Below are 17,534 nucleotides of genomic sequence, written 5' to 3'. Positions count from 1 at the left end.
AACCATATACTTTTCCAAGTGAAATGAAGTGTCGAAATCGAACCCGGATCCACCAATTCCACATGCAGCCCGTTCCACACTCTCATCACCTTCGGAGTGAAGAAGTTCCCTCCTCAATTTACCCTAACATATTTCAACTTTCACCCATCATCAGAGAGCGCTGAGGTCGGGGGAGAAAATGGGGTGAAGAAGGAAGGCGGACGGGAAGGGGATTCGGGACGATACCCTTCATCGATGGCCTGTTGTAAACATCAGAGAAGTTTAACTAATTATGCGTTGTTTTAGAGATGCTTCATTCATTCTTGACGGGGCCACTGGCATTTGGATTGCATGGCCGAACACATGATGCAAGGATGACGTGTCTCCCGCAACGTCAGTTGTTTGAATCTCACAATTACATCAGCACTGACCAAATTTAGGCTGCCCTGTAGGGATTTCACTCTGCCGTTGCTTGTGGAAAGTGTTGAAACACGTCCCCGTGGAGTTTGGAAATGCTATAAAGACTGATAAATTGCCATGCCAGTGTTCCACTCGCAAAGTGTGCTGACAAAATCATCGGAACGGACTAGGCTCACACAGAAATGTGGCAAACATTTGCAAGTGACAGTGGAATATTGTACGTGATTATTGCAACCATTGGAGTTCCTGGTAAGCGAGATTAATGCTTTAAATTCTGTCACTCCTTGTGTGCGCTGCTGAAACTCTCGTAAAGGTAATTTTACCAGCTATGCTAACTGTAAAACAGATACGATCGGGGAATCCACTTCATGAAGGTAAATATTGGAAGCCAGATCTGCCTTTTAATGAAGTATCAAAGTGTTATGACTTGAGCTTTAAGGAGTCGTCGTGCACGAGGTTGGAGAGGTACTTTGAGCGGGCAGTTGTGCAGTGGTTAGCAGTGGTTTCCAGTGGTAAACGCAACACTTACAGTACTGTCTCAGTACCCGCCTCAGCAGGTAAGGAGATTGTATGTTCCCATCGTGACCGTATGGGTTTCCTCCAGCTGATCCGGCTCCCTCCCACAGTCCGAAGCGGTGCCGGTTGTTAGATTAATTGTAAGCTGTCTCATGATTAGGATAGGATTAAATGGGGGATTGCTAGGTCTACCCTTCGCTGGATTTCAATACAATTTTTAAAACATGTATTACAGATATGAATTTATAGATTAATAGATGACTAATTGTTAGTTAAAGTCTAGAGTGGAGCACATAACCTAATGGTCCTGCAGCAATGTGCACTGTGTACACTGGGATCCCCATACTGCGGGCTTTCCTCCAATATCTGACAACTCGATTCACCAGTATTGGAAGTGACCGTCACTAGAATTACAATCGGGGAGCTACCATCGCCATTGAGAGCATAGGTGAGGATTTGAGAGGAGGCAGATAGTGGAGTCTGGAACAAAAGGGCAAAATTCGGGAGGAAGTCAACGGGTCAAGCAGGATCTTTGGAGACGAAGGAAATGTCGACGTTTTGGGTGGGGAATCCTGTGTCTGTCACTATGCAGGACTTCGACCTGAGTCGTCGATCACCCATTTACTTCACAAATGCTGCTTGAAAGCAATGAGCCTCTATTTTGATCGATCCAACCCAACTTTAACTCAAAGGTTCCCGAGGTGCTTGAGAGTATTTATTTACTTTGGATGACAAACTCTGATCCAATGCATAATATTTCGCTAAGAGATTTGAATTTGCCATGAGATCCAAATGAACGATAATTCTGTTGATGTCCATTAATTTTTTTTGACACCACAGTGAATTTAGTGGCTATCGTCATCCTGTCCCGGGGTAAAATCGGCCTCTCCACCTGCACCACACGCTACCTGGTGGCCATGGCTGTGGCGGATCTACTGGTCATTGTCACTGAAGTAATCCTGGGTCAAATCAAATATCATTACTTCCCTCTGAGTTTCCTGGACATCACTCCTGTGTGTGCTGTTATCCACGTACTGCGTCGAATAACCACAAATTGCTCAGTCTGGTTCACCGTCACTTTCACCTTTGATCGATTTGTCACCATTTGTTGCCAGGAGCTGAAAACTAAATATTGCACCGGGAAATCTGCGGCTGTGGTGCAAACCACAACTGGAATACTTCTCTGTCTGAAAAATATCCCGTTTTACTTCGCAATAGAACCTGGGGAAATTATTGACAGGCTGCCGTGGTTCTGCGATCCCAAGCCAGGTTATTTCACTGACAAAAGTTGGGTTGGACTTGACTGGTTCGATACTGTTTTAACACCATTGCTCCCATTCGCTATAATTCTGCTGCTCAACGCTATGACAGTCCGGCACATATTAGTCGCCAGTCGTGTCCGGAGGGGGCTGAGAAGTCAAAGTAAATGGGAGAACAATAGAGACCCGGAGATGGAGAGCAGGAAGAAGTCTGTGGTTTTACTCTTCACCCTTTCTGGCAGCTTTATCCTCCTGTGGATGACGGTTGTCGTAGAATTCGTCTATTACCAGGTCAAAGGAACAGGAGAGGCGGGCATTGGTTCCGAAAATGTTTTGGCACAAGTTGGCTACGCCTTAGCGATCGTAAGTTGCTGCACCAACACCTTTATCTACGCAGTGACTCAGTCCAAGTTCAGGGAGCAGGTAAAGAGCGCGATGAAATATCCAGTCACCTCAGTAGTCCTGTTCTTTAAAAAAACTGCGAACTGAGCTCAGCCCATCCGCCCAGGACCTGGCCTCTGTTCTGCGCTGTCTCATCTCCTATTGCTGAGAGAGAACTGAATACCCAGTCATCAACAAGAGTCGAGATCTCCAAACATTCGCAGACCCAGCTTCCAGCGCTACATTTATTCCCGTTTTCCCCAGGTCCATTGCCACTCAGAACACGGGCAACACCCTCATGTTTTGAGTGTCTGTATTCACTGTCTCTGTATGAACTCCTCACCTTCTAACAAGGCATGGATCAGGCATCTTGGCTGACTATCAAATTCTGTGACTGTATTCCCGTCTCTATGAGGATGGGATGTTCCTGCGTTCAATCCACCTGTGACTTGGCAAATTTGTCTCTGTCCTTTGGTATTATTTCAAGTTCTGGCCATGTTCCACAACACTACAAAGAGCAATTGTTACAACACGTAGAATTCCGGAGGTTTTCTGATTACTCGGATCCCCACCCCCAGCTGATTGACAGTGATGAACCCATCGATGGCAATACCAATGAACATGAAGGTGAGGGCAGCAGTTATTCTCATTGGAGTCTGGCACTTTCGTGATTTGAAAACCACAAGTCACTTGTCCTCGAAGATAAAGGTGTCGTTATTTACCCAGAGAGAACTAAATCTGACGGAAGGATTTTTTTGCCATATAGCACTAATTAACATTTTTACTGAATGAAAGTCAGACTTCACATACAAGATTAACTAGGAAATATATTTTGATTCCGGGTAACTGATCCTTGCATTTATATAGCTGGAGCTCGGCAGTGTTTGGGAGATATATTCGCTCGGAATTCCTCCGACTGTACGAGCAGAACTCCAGCAGTGTCATCTATGGCTGACTCTTTACCCAGGAGGCCAAGCGAACAAGAAACCTGTCAGTCCCCCACCGAAAAATTCTTTAAAGTTGGTGCTGTTGTGGAGAGTCTGGAGGGTTGTCAGAGATTACAGCGGGAAATAGATAGGATGCGGAATTGGGCTGAGAAGCGGCAGATGGAGTTCAGCACAGATAAGTGTGAAGTGGTTCATTTTGGCAGGTCAAATTTGAACACAGAATATAACATTAATGTTAAAACACTTGGTAGTGTGGAGGGTCAGAGAGATCTTGGGGTCCGTGTTCATACGACACTCAAAGCTGCTGCGTAGGTTGGCGGTTTTGTTAAGAAGGTGTCTGGTGTGATGGCCTTCATCAACCGTGGGATTGCCTTCAAGAGCTGTGAGGTAATGTTGAAGCTGTGGCGACCCACTTTCTGCGCAGGCGAACCGGCTCACAAATTGCCAGCCCGCGGGGTGAGACTTTGGTAATGCACCTTCGACGTCATTTCCGCCCGGAGAGGGCGGGCGCTAGGGTTTAAATACCAGCACCGCGAAGTTTGAATAAACTAGTCTCGAAACGACTTACCGACTGCGTGTCGTTATTTCAGCGCGGTGTGTAGTACATCGCTACAAAGCTATATTAACCTTAGTTAGATGCCACTTGGAGTACTGTGTTCAATTCTGGTCACATCACCACAGGAAGCATATGGATACTATAGAGAGAGTGCAGAGGAGATTTACAAGGATCCTGCCTGGATTGGAGAGCATGTCTTATGAGAATAGGTTGAGTGAACTTGGCCTTTTCTCCTTGGAACGACGGAGGATGAGAGGTGACCTGACAGAGGTGTATAAGATGATGAGAGGCATTGATCATGTGGATTGCCAGAGACATTTTCCCAGGATTAAAATGAACATGAGGGGACGAAGTTTTAAGGTGCTTGAAAATAGGTACTGAGGGGATGTCAGGGGTAAGTTTTTCACACAGAGAGTGGTAGGTGCATGGAATGCACTGCCAGCAGCGATGGTCGAGGCGGATACAATAGGATATTTTAAGAGACTCTTAGATAGCTACATGAAGCTTAGAAACATAGAGGGCTATACAACAGGGAAATCCTAGGCAGTTTCTGGAATAGGTTACATGGTCGACACAAAATTGTTGGTCGAAGGGCCTGTAATGTCCTGCAGATTACTATGTTCTGTGTCAAAGGCAGGCAGATGGGATTAGTTTAAAAGGACACCAGGATGGCTTGGAAAGGTTGGGCCAAAGGGCCTGTATCAGTGCTGTAAGGGAGGGGTTCTGTCTCAAACATCGACTCTATTCCCCTCAACAGATGCTGCCTGACTTGCCAAAGCTCTTGAAAAGGTTTGCTTAGCATTCTGTAGAAAGGATGTTTTGTGCTGGAAGACGACAGAGGAGATTCACCATGATTGTGGGGGTTTGCGTCCATGAGACCACAAATTATAGCAGCAGAATTAGGCCATTCAGCCCATCGAGTCTGCCGCCTTTCCATCATAACTGATCCCGGATCACACTCAACTCCATACACCTGACCTCTCGCCATATCCTTTGATGCCCTGACTGATCAGGATATGATCAACTTCCTCCTTAAATATACCCACAGACTTGGCCTCTCCTGCAGTCTGTGGCAGAGTATTCCACAGATCCAATACTCCCTGGCTAATAAAATAAATCCTCCTTACCTCTGTTTGAAAAGGTGTCCCCTCATCTTTGTGGATGTGCCCTCTAGATCTTGGTAGCCCCACCATACGAAATATCCGCCTTATCTGGTCCTTTCAACATTCGGTAAGTTTCAATGAGATCCCCCCACATTCTTCTGAATTCCAATGAGTATAGGCCGAGAGCTGCCAAATGCTCCTCGTATGTTAACCCCTTCATTTTCGAAGTCATCCTTGTGAACCTCCTCTGGACTCTCTCCAATGACATCACATCCTGTCTGAGATATGGGGGCCAAAATGGTTGACAATACTCCAAGTGTGGCCTGACTAGTGTGTTATAAAGGTTCAGCATTATCCCTTTGCTGCTATATTTATGGGGCGAGATTGGACTGTGTTGATCTACAGAGGGATCCTGGAATCCGAGTTCATAATTCTCAGATCGTCGTTCCACTGTCAGGCACATATTTTGCAGTTGTATACATCGCTACTTTACCCACATGTGGAGAATTGCTTTCTAATATAGGACTAATGCGGAGGTTTTGTATGGTGAGTGGAAGAGGCTTAACAGGATGATGTCTGGATAAAGTGAGACTGGACAATCTCGGGTAATTTTCTCTGGACCGGCAGAGGCTCAGGGAAGTCTGACGGAAGTTTTGGCAAAGTGAGAGGCACAGACAGAGTGGATATCCTGTATTTTTTTTCTAAGGAGGATATGTCTAATACTGGAGGGCATGCACTTCAGGAGAAAGGGGGAACACCACCTCATTAGTCCTTCTTGAACAGTTCAAGTATTTCATAATTTAGTGTAATTTTGTATCTTTTCTCTGCACAGCTGCCTTTTGAAAACAACTTAGAAAAGACAATGATGTTAAAAATTTGACTCATAATGTTTAAAGGCGATTTGCATTACAAGTTTTGTTTTTCATGCTCATAGTGGTTATGTTTCAGTTCAAGGCCAGGGGTGGTGGTGGAGGCAGATGTGATAGAGGCTATTAGATACCACGTGAATGTGAGGCGAATGGAGGGATGTGTTCCTTGTGCAGGCTGAAGGGACAGGTTTAGTAAGGCATAAAATGAACACTTCAATTGATTCAGAACAACACAATGAGCAGAAGGGCCTGTTCAAGGACAAGTTCAGCAAGTAGAGCAGGTAAACTTGATAAAGTGTTCCCAGTCAGAGAACAGACTGTGTCATCAGTGGATATATGTTGTCATCGCAGTTCTCTCATTAAAGATACTTCACTGCTGAATAAAATGAATTTTCTGATGTTGAGAACGAATGTGGTGAATTGTACTGATCAGACATCTCGTCCTAATGAGGAAACTAAAATTATTGTGAAAGCTGCAGAAAGGTATCTTGGTGTAACTGGTGTTATGTGGGAAGCTGTAGTTGAAGTCAAGTCAAGTCAAGTCAGCTTTTATTGTCATTTCAACCATGATTGCTGGTACAGTGCATAGTAAAAATGAGACAACGTATTTCAGGACCATGGTTTACACGACACAGTACAAAAAACTAGACTGAACTATGTAATAATAAAACAAAACAACACAGAGAAAGCTATACTAGACTACAGACCTGCACAGGACTGCATAATGTGCACAAAACAGTGCAGGCATCACAATAAATAATAAACAGGACAGTAGGGCAAGGTGTCAGTCCAGGCTTCAGGTATTGAGGAGTCTGATAGCTTGGGGGAAGAAACTGTTCCATAGTCTGGTCGTGAGAGCTCGAATGCTTCGGAGCCTTTTCCCAGACGGCAGGAGGGAGAAGAGATTGTATGAGGGGTACGTGGGGTCCTTCCTAATGCTGTTTCCTTTGCGGATGTAGCGTGTAGTGTAAATGTCCATGATGGCAGGAAGAGAGACCCTGATGATTTTCTCAGCTGACCTCACTATCCGCTGCAGGGTCTTGCAATCCGAGATGGTGCGATTTCCGAAGCAGGCAGTGATGCAGCTGCTCAGGATGCTCTCAATACAACCCCTGTAGAATGTGATGAGGATGGGGGTGGGAGATGGACTTTTCTCAGCCTTCGCAAAAAGTAAGATGCAGCTGGGCTTTCTTTGTTATGGAGCTGGTGTTGAGGGACCAGGTGAAATTCTGTGTCAGGTGGACACCAAGAAATTTGGTGCTCTTTACGATCTGTAATGAGGAGCTTTGATGGGTGGGATATCTGTGTCCCAGTCTACCTGTGAAGGTATATAATGGGATTAAAATATTGCAGCGGAATGCGAGAAGACTGATTTCTCATGAAGAAGACTTTAAGAAATTTATTTCTGATTTGTCAGATTCTCCTGATGCGACATGTATTGAGGAAACCTGGTTTTACACATTTTAAGTTATCCTGTGCAGGATGATAATGTTGTTAGGCTTGACAGGTTAGTTGGTAGAGGGATAGCATTGCCAGTTTTTTAAGGAAAGGGGCAGGCTGCAAAGTTGTGATTGTGAATGAAACGTATGAGGAAATTGTCGAAATATTTGATTCAGCAGGTAGGAGTATTAAAGTGGTTATTTTTTACAATCTTTGTGGAAAACTTTCTATTGATTTGTGAGAAAGTATATGTAGTTCTCGTGCACTGAGGGTTGTATGTTGTGGAGATTTCAATGCACATAGATCACTGTGGGTATGTTTGCGGAATGATAGCAACGGTTTGATTGAAAAATAGTTTTTTTTAACTTGTGTGTGTGAATGGATACGAGATTTAATGTTCATAGTAGTGTCATGGTCCGGTCTGTGAAGTCTGCATTCCAGTTCACGGTCCGGTCCAGAGTTCCATATTCCAGGTTTTCCAGTTTTCTCTTGTTCTGGTGGGTGCGCGAATTGAGGCACCTGATTCTCATTTTAGGCTGGCTACATAAATAGCTCCTGGGTTCAGCTTCATTTGCTACGACTAACATGGGCAGAACATATCAGGAAAGTTGAGGAGAAATGTAAAAAAGTAATAAACGTGATGAGATGTTTGACTGGTAAGGAATGGGGAGCAAGTTGTTCAGCATTGAAGAGAATGTATATGGCTTTAGTAAGATCCGTGTTGGATTATGGAAGTGTAGCATATGGATCAGCAGCTAGGTCTCTTATAAGGAAACTGGATGTGATTCAGGCTCAGGTTTTGAGAGTGTGCAGTGGGGCTTTTAAAACATCACCAGTATCAGCCCTGCAGGTAGAAATGGGAGTAATGCCTTTGGAATAAGGAAGGATGCAATTGATGGCAAACTACTGGGTTAATTTGCAGGGACACAATGATTCTCACCCTGCTAAAGGAGTGTTGCAGGAGTCCTGGGAAAATGGGAGGTTTCAGAGGGAAAGCTTTAGTCGGGTAGGAAATGATATTGCTAGATCATGTGGAGTGTTTGATCTAAGGATAAGTCCTTCAGTAGTTTATCCGGTTGTAGCTCCATGGAAACTTGTATGGCCTGACAAAGACTGGCATTTGTTAGAGGTAAAAAGGAAAGGAAAGTATAAAACTGATTTGGTAAGTGAATTTAACTGTCATGTGATGGAAAAGTATAGTGATGGTACTCAGGTCTATACAGATGGTGCTAAGGAACCTGAGACAGGAGTGACAGGGTTTGGGGTGGCTACACCAGCAAAAGCAATTGCAATCAGCAGAAGAACATCTGATAAGTTAGCGGTGTATACAGTGGAGATGATGGTAGTGTTGGTTGCGTTGCGTTGGGTGGAGAAAACTAAACTATCAAAGCGTTGATCTGCTCAGATTCATCTTCAGTTCTAGCAAGTTTAAGGTCTTCTCACTCAAACAGCTGGCAAGATGTACCTGCTGAAGTCCTTCAGTCAGTCACAAGAGTTGCAAATCAGGGAGGTCAGGTTAAATCTCTATGGGTTCCAGCTCATGTAGGGGTGAAGGGCAATGATAGGGTGGATGAGTTGGCAAAGAGGGCATTAAAGAAAGGAAATATAGAAATGCACATTAGTATCAGTAAAGCAGAGGTTTAGTGTGTAATCTGGGAAAAAAATCAACCAAATGTGGCAAGAAATATGGGACAGGGAGGGGAAAGGGAGGAATTTATATCAAATACAAAAAAGTGTTGCAGGTACTAGGGTAGGAAGTAGATACAGAAGAGAGGAAATTGTGTGCACTCGGTTAAAGCTGGAACACTGTGCACTAAACCAAACATTGAAAATGATAGGGAAACACCAGACAGGACTGTGCGAGGAATGTCAGGAAGAAGAGTCAATAGAGCATGTAGTTCTGAATTGCCGGAAGTATGGGATACAGAGAGAGATTATGAGAATTAATCTAAGGGAATTGGGGGTGCAGGAATTCACATTAAAAGGGTTGCTGGGCATGGGTGAGAGAACACAGGTCAGGGTATTTTTATCTTTCTTAAGGGGTACAGGGTTTTTTTTATAGGATATGATGGATAAACAGGAATAGGGTAATAGGATGGCTAAATATGGGAGGATAAAGTGTAGGTTAGGGTATGTGTATGTGTGCGATTGGGTGAAGGTATTTAGAATGTGAGTCTATCGCATAAGCGAGAGAGAGAGAGAGAGAGAGAGAGAGAGAGAGAGAGAGAGAGAGAGAGAGAGAGAGAGAGAGAGAGAGAGAGAGAGAGAGAGAGAGAGAGAGAGAGAGAGAGAGAGAGAGAGAGAGAGAGAGAGAGAGAGAGAGAGAGAGAGAGAGAGAGAGAGAGAGACAGCTGGCGACGGCAGCATCACGGAGTTTGAGTGGGAAGAGGTGGGGAGGAGGACTAAGAATAGGAAGGTGATGGGTTGGAAGAGAAAGAAAGGAGGTGGGTCTCGTGTAGGTGGATGGGAAAATGAGGGATGAGAAGTTGAGGAGAAGGGCCTGAGGGCTAAATTGCTAAATGTAGTTGTAATATTTGAGGTGGAAGGGGGAGTAAAGAAAATCAATCGGCTCAATCTAACAAAAATCATCAGAGGGCAAGTCAGGGAATGAGCTATGCGAGAATCTTAGGAGATGAAAACCTGCTGATAGGATGTAAAACTAAACAGCAGATGGAGAAGGCAATGAAGGTGACTAATGTTGGGAAAGTCAAAGTGTCCACGGTTGTTGGAGCACAAAGGGTCAATGGTTGCAAGGGGGTGATCTCTGGGGTTCCCCTTAGTGTTAATATGAAGGAGCTAGTGGCGAACGTAAGGGTGAGGAATAGTTCAGTGAGGAGTGTGAAAAGAATGACAAGGGGAGACTGAAACTGTTCCGGTAGAATTTGAGGATAAGGTGCCTCCAAAGGAGTTATATATTTTTATTTCTGTGATACAATGTAAGAGAATATATACCAAAATCTATGAGGTGTTACAATTGCCAGGAGTTTGGGCATGTGGCCAAAGTGTGCAAAGGAAAGAGAAGATGTGCTAGTTGTGGTGGGGAACATGAATATGGAAAATATGGAGAGGGAGTGGGTCTAAAGTGCTGTAATTGTGGAGGTAACCATTGTCTAGTGTACTGGGGATGTGAAGTGGTGAAAAAAGGGATGGAGGTGCAGCAGATAACGGTAAAGGAAAAAGTCTCATATGCTGAGGCAGTCAAGTTGGCAGGACAGTAGAAAATGATTGAGGGAGCATGTGGAAGCTAAAGAAAGGCAAGATAAGAAGAATGCATGGATAGAGAAGAATAAATTGGTGACCTTTATAGCAGGAGTGATAAATGAAACTTGTGAGATGAAATCTAAAGCTGAAAGGATTCAGATTATTGTGAAAGCTGCAGAGCACCATTTAGGTATGATAGGGTTAAAATGGGAAGAGGTAAATGATAACTCAGGGTACAGTCAAGTCAAGAGACAGGATGTGTGGGTTGATATTACTAATAATGCTACTTCTTCAATGGAATGCAAGAAGCCTGATTGGTAATGGACAAGATTTCAAGCAGTCTATAGCTAGCAGGAGAGAAAAGCCAGATGTTGTGTGTATCCAGGAGACCTGGTTTAAACCTAATTTAGATTTTGTTTTATATGGTTATGAGGCAGTAAGGCGAGACAGGAGAAAGGGGGGAGGAGAAGGATGTGCAACTGATGTAAAGCAAGGTGTTCCTTATAGAATACTAGGTATAGGAAGTGAACAAGAGTATGTGGTAGTAAAAGTATGGGCTGAAAGAAAAGGGTTGGTGATTGTGAATTATTATAATCCATGCAAAAGGCTAGAGTTAACTGGCTTGAGGAGATAAAAGGGCAGAATAGTAGTAATGTTGTTTGGTGTGGTGATTTTAATGGACATAATGTATTATGGGGGAGCGACAGAACAGACATCAATGGTCAAGTAATAGAGGAGTTGCTAGATGAGAAGTATTTAGTGTGCCTAAATGATGGCAGTAGTAAGAGAATTGATGTTAATACAGGTAAAGAATCTGTGCTTGATCTTACATTAGTATCAGACTCTGTTGCATCAGTATGTGAGTGATTAGTGTACCAAGAAGGAACTGTAGGGAGTGATCATTACCCAATCTGGTGCAAGATAAATATTTCTGCCTCATGGGTCACAGAGAATATAGGTGGGAAATTGATCCTTGAGAAAGCCAATTGGGAGAAGTTTCTGGAAAAAAGTGATAGATATCTAAGTTGGGTCAGTGATGAGATGGACATAGAAACACTTGACAGCATATTAAAACAAGGTATAACATCAGCTGCATTAGAATCCATTCCTAAAAGTAAAGGAGGAACAAAGAAAGAGTAATGCCATGGTGGGATGATAATTGTAAGGAAGCATTGAGAAATGGAAATAAGGCTTTTAAATTGGTTAAAATAACGCATAACTTCCAACATATGATTCAGTACAAACAAGCTCAGGCAGTAGTGAGGCAGACAATAAGACATGCTAAAAGGACACACTGGAAAAAGTATTGTGATTCAATCAGAAGCACAACCCAAGTAGGAGAGGTGTGGGTGGGGGGGGGGGGGAATGATAAAAAGGATGGGAGGGAACAGGAGAGAGTGGAAGCACCCATTTCTGGTGGATGGAAATGTGACTGCAGTAACAAACATGGAGAAGGCAGAGTTGTTTGCAAGTACTTTTGTTATGGAACATAGTTCTGATAATTTGTCTGAGAAGGGAAGAAGAAGTAGAGAGAGAACAAAAGCTGGAAATATGGAGGGTTTACGTAGGAAAACTAACCTTGACGGTGTGCAAGATGTCCCTTTCAGCGTGGGAGAATTAAGAAAGGCACGAGATAGAACAGGAAAGACTGCACCAGGTAAAGATGAAATGTGCTATAGTATGATAAAACACCTGAGTGAAGGAAGTCAGCAGAAACTATTGCTTCTGTATAACAAAGTCTGGGATGAAGGGAGAATACCAGGGAGCTGGAAAGAGGCAATAATTATTCCAATAAGGAAACCTGGAAAAGATGCCAGCAGGACAGGAAATTACAGGCCAATTGCCTTGACATCTCATATATGTAAACTTATGGAACGTATGATAAATGAGAGGTTAGTGTACTTTCTGGAAAGTAGAGGTATGGTGGCTACGTATCAAAGCGGGTTCAGGTAAGGAAGGAATACTATGGATCCAGTGGTGTGTCTCGTGGATGAAATAAGAAAAGCACAAGTAAATAAAGAGACGGTGGTTGCAGTCATTTTCGATGTTGAGAAAGCTTATGATATGTTATGGAAGGAGGGGCTCTTAAGCTGCATTTAATGGGAATGGGGGGGAGGCAATGCTCAATTGGGTTAAGGACTTTTTAACCGGGAGAACTATTCAGGTGAAGATAGGATCAGAGCTATCAAGCCGGTATGTTGTAGAAAACGGGAAGCCTCAGGGGAGTGTAGTGAGTCCAAATTTATTCTCCATTTTGATAAATGATATATTCGTAAATATACCAACGGATGTGGTAAGATCATTGTTTGCAGATGATGGGGCTTTGTGGAAAAGAGGGAGAAATATTGAACATATAGTTCTGAAAATGCAAGATGGAATTAATCAAATTGAAGTGTGGGGGACAAAGTGGGGTGTTAAATTTTCAGTGGAGAAGACAAAATCTATGTTCTTTACAAGGAAAAATCTCAGGGGACTTTATCGGACTCTGTATGGAAGTAACCTGGAGAGAGTTGAAAGTTTTTAGTTTTTGGGAGTGCACTTTGACTTGAGATTGACATGGATAGAACATGTTAGATATGTAGTTGCTAAATGAAAAAATGTGATGAATGTCATGAGGTGTCTTGCTGGTTTGGAATGGGGTGCTGATTTTGCATCACTGAAGTATATTTATGTAGCATTAATAAGATCAAGATTAGAATATGGAATTATTGTATACAGGTCAGCAGCAAAATCTGTGTTAGCAGAAGTGGATATCGTGCAAACTCGGGCTCTAAGGGTGTGCTTGGGAGCAGTTGGAACTTCCCCAGTGTGTGCACTCCAAGTTGAAGCAAATGAAATGCCACTGGGGCTGCGACGTAAACAGCTGGAGGCAAATTACTGGATTAACTTAAGGGGGCATTGTGACAGCCATCCTACAAAAAGGGTGTTGGAGACATGCTGGGAAAAGCAAAGGACACAAAAAGAAAGTTTTGGCTGGGCAGGAGTGCAAACAGCTCTCCTGTATATGATAAAGAGTTTTGTCCAAGTGTGGTTTGGACTGTCAGACCTTTCTGGGTATTAGAAAATCCCTCTGTAGATTTGGAATTGCTTAAAATTAAATGCAGTAATAAAACAGCTGATATACTCGGTGAATATTATAGGTATAGGGAATGTAAATATAAAGATGTACAGATTTTTTACGGATGGATCAAAGGATCCAGAAATGGGTGCAACAGGGTCTGCAATTGTTGGGCCAAGTTATGAAGTGGAAATTAGCAAGAGAACGCCGGATTGCTTGAGTGTTTATGCAATTGAAATGTTTCCCATATTGTTAGCACTAGAATGGAGTGAGCAGGTTGACTGTAGTAATTTTGTGATATGTCGCGATTCTGTATCGGCCCTTGCAAGCATTAAGGCGGGTACAGCTAGAGGACACCAGGATCTGCTTTATGAAATACTGTTTTGCAAATTCAAGACTGGCTGGACAAGGCAAAGATATCGCATTCATGTGGGTTCCAGCACATTCGGGTATTATGGGAAATGAGACAGCAGATAAGCTGGCAAAAGCAGTGTCAAAAAGGATCTGTAGAGGTCAATATTAAGCTATGAAAATCAGAGGGGAAGAGCACAGTGTAGAGAAGGATGAATCAACAGTGGCAACAGCATTGGGACAGAGCAATAAAAGGAAGACATTTACATTCAATTCAGAACAGAGTAAATATGGGAAGGAGTAGGGGAGTAAAGCGGAAGGGACAAGTAATTATAAGTAGACTGAGAACTGGGCTCAGCAACCTTAATGGTACTCAGGCCATCATAAATAAACATCCGACAGGTTTTTGCGAACTATGTCAGGAGATTGAAACAGTAGAGCATATCCTTATTTGATGCAGGAAATTTGCACAGGAAAGACAACAAATGCTACAACAATTACGCAACATAGGACCGGTAGAGAACAGTGTTAAATGTTTATTGGAATGTGGGGAGAGTGATCAGGGGAGGAAATGGTTGTCTAGTTTTTTAAGGACGACGGGACTGGAAAGACGACTTTAGGCAGTCAAGTGAATGGACGATGAGGGACGGTAAATCCTGAAGGTGGCAGTAATGCGACAGTGTGGAAGCCAACTGCCGTAAAAACTCAAGGAAGAAGATCTGCAGACAGGCAGTCGGCCAGTCGAAAGAGAGAGAGAGACTGGAAAAGCTGAAAGCTTCAGTTAGTCGCAGCTGAGGCTTGGAACTCTCCAATGCCCACAAGAGTGGGTTGATCATCGGTTCACGGAACCACAGCGAATGTGTGTGGCTGTCACTTCGTATAATCCATAAGAGTGGATTTTGGAATATTTTGGGGGACCGCTTGTATTAACCCTTGCCTGGGTATGTTGTGTGGTAACCCCTGGAAGACTCAAAAGGTCACTTTCGCTGATAACTCGTATGTGGACGGATTCAACGGATAAGAACTTCGACGGCGGTTATTTTGAAGTAACGGCCTTTTCTCTACATTTCACTCTGGATTACAAATAACTTTCTCCTATCATTTATTCCGTGGATTACTGAATTTTCCAACTTTACCATCTCAACACTCTAAGCTTTGTTCCCTCAGGCTCGATAGTTCGGGAGTTATATTTACAAATATGTACATAACACTGTTATCTTTCCTTTATTTCGTTAAGTTACTGTAAGTAGATACTAATAAAGTGAGTGGTTTTAACATCAAAATCAGACTCCAGTGTGAACTCTGTTGCTGCTGGTTCACTTCTAAAACGTTATAGTTTGTAACACAGCTTTATAAAACTAGTTAGACCTTATCTGGCATGTTTGATACAGTTCGGTTCGCCCCCATTCTCGGAAGGATGTCGGGGCTTTGGAGAGGGTGCAGAAGCGGTTTACCGGGATACTGCCTGGATTAGAGAGCATGAACTAGATAGATAAATACTTTATTCATCCCCATGGGGAAATTCAACTTTTTTTCCAATGTCCCATACACTTGTTGTAGCAAAACTAATTACATACAATACTTAACTCAGTAAAAAAATATGATATGCATCTAAATCACTATCTCAAAAAGCATTAATAATAGCTTTTAAAAAGTTCTTAAGTCCTGGCGGTAGAATTGTAAAGCCTAATGGCATTGGGGAGTATTGACCTCTTCATCCTGTCTGAGGAGCATTGCATCGATAGTAACCTGTCGCTGAAACTGCTTCTCTGTCTCTGGATGGTGCTATGTAGAGGATGTTCAGAGTTATCCATAATTGACCGTAGCCTACTCAGCGCCCTTCGCTCAGCTACCGATGTTAAACTCTCCAGTACTTTGCCCACGACAGAGCCCGCCTTCCTTACCAGCTTATTAAGACGTGAGGCGTCCCTCTTCTTAATGCTTCCTCCCCAACACGCCACCACAAAGAAGAGGGCGCTCTCCACAACTGACCTATAGAACATCTTCAGCATCTCACTACAGACATTGAATGACGCCAACCTTCTTAGGAAGTACATTCGACTCTGTGCCTTCCTGCACAAGGCATCTGTGTTGGCAGTCCAGTCTAGCTTCTCGTCTAACTGTACTCCATGATACTTGTAGGTCTTAACCTGCTCCACACATTCTCCATTAATGATCACTGGCTCCATATGAGGCCTAGGTCTCCTAAAGTCCACCACCATCTCCTTGGTCTTGGTGATATTGAGACACAGGTAGTTTGAGTTGCACCATATCACAAAGTCCTGTATCAGTTTCCTATACTCCTCCTCCTGTCCATTCCTGACACACCCCACTATGGCCGTGTCATCAGCGAACTTCTGCACATGGCAGGACTCCGAGTTATATTGGAAGTCTGATGTGTACAGGGTGAACAGGACCGGAGAGAGTACGGTTCCCTGCGGCGCCCCTGTGCTGCTTACCACCGTGTCAGACCTACAGTCTCCCAACCGCACATACTGAGGTCTATCTGTCAAGTAGTCCACTACCCAATCCACCATGTGAGAGTCTACTCCCATCTCCGTTAGTTTGTGCCTTAAGATCTTGGGCTGGATGGTGTTAAAGGCACTAGAGAAGTCAAGGAATGTAATCCTCACAGCACAACTGACCCCCTCTAGGTGAGAGAGTGATTTGTGCAGCAAATACGTGATAGCATCCTCCACTCCCACCTTCTCCTTATACGCAAACTGAAGAGGATCCTGGGCGTGCCTGGTTTGTGGCCTCAGATTCTGTATTATCAGATCAAATTTATAGGAGTTGATGGGAATGTGGTATCGATATAAAAGGATTGGTTGATGGTCAGGGCTTATTATTGGGATAGCAGCGAACAGTTCTAACAGGGACAACTGCATCCACACAAAAGTTAATATAGTCCGTTGTGCATTCAGTGACCTCCTCAACGCCCCCACAGAGCCCCCCTTGCAGTACATCCCAGTTAGTAGTACCGAAGCAGTCTCTCAGGGCCTGTTCAGCTTCAGGAGTCCACTTCCTAAAAGAGTGTGTGGTAGTGGGATGCCTCATCACAATTGATTTATATCTGGGCTGTAACAAAACCAGGTTGTGATCAGCTTTCCCCAATGAAGGCAGTGGGGATGCACTATATGCCTCCTCTACATTTGCATACAGTAGGTCAATAGTCCTATTACCCCTGGTGTAGCAATCCACCATATATAGCGAAACGTTGGACAAAATGGTGTTGTTGTTGAGCAGCGCAGGCTGGGGTGAGACTGGATGGAGGTTTACAAGATTACGAGAGGAATAGAAAGAATGGACAAAGGAAATATTTCTCCTGGGGTGGAAGACCACACCGGTCACGTGATCACGTTTGTCTTCCCATTTAACCGCAGATGGGCAGCATCTGCGCGTCTGTTTCCGAGACTCCGCCCTCCGGATGATGTAACAATCTATTCGCGCATGC

The 17,534-nt window shown here is 43.7% G+C and overlaps 1 protein-coding gene across 1 annotated transcript; it reads left to right on the top strand.

Annotated features, from left to right (window-relative positions):
• The first annotated feature begins 581 nt into the window (after nucleotides 1-581).
• On the top strand, nucleotides 582-17,511 carry LOC140725208 (probable G-protein coupled receptor 139). The gene is made up of 4 exons (XM_073040388.1): nucleotides 582-648; nucleotides 1,756-2,337; nucleotides 2,449-2,597; nucleotides 17,464-17,511. Exons 1-4 carry the CDS (start codon nucleotides 582-584, stop codon nucleotides 17,509-17,511), a joined length of 846 nt encoding a protein of 281 aa, XP_072896489.1.
• The last annotated feature ends 23 nt before the right edge of the window (nucleotides 17,512-17,534 follow it).

The sequence above is a fragment of the Hemitrygon akajei genome, chromosome 1 (genome assembly GCF_048418815.1).
Source record: "Hemitrygon akajei chromosome 1, sHemAka1.3, whole genome shotgun sequence".
Classification (NCBI taxonomy): domain Eukaryota; kingdom Metazoa; phylum Chordata; class Chondrichthyes; order Myliobatiformes; family Dasyatidae; genus Hemitrygon; species Hemitrygon akajei.
The sequence above is the reverse complement of the archived record's forward strand: the minus strand, read 5'-3'. Positions and strand labels throughout refer to the sequence as shown.

Bases quoted from the DNA above. Each gene is read 5' to 3' on its own strand.
- LOC140725208 (XM_073040388.1), top strand. From the start codon at position 582: ATGTGGCAAACATTTGCAAGTGACAGTGGAATATTGTACGTGATTATT. The intron at 649-1,755 runs GTAAGCGAGATT...TTGACACCACAG, and splicing joins TGCAACCATTGGAGTTCCTG to TGAATTTAGTGGCTATCGTC. The intron at 2,598-17,463 runs GTAAAGAGCGCG...ATTTAACCGCAG, and splicing joins AGTCCAAGTTCAGGGAGCAG to ATGGGCAGCATCTGCGCGTC.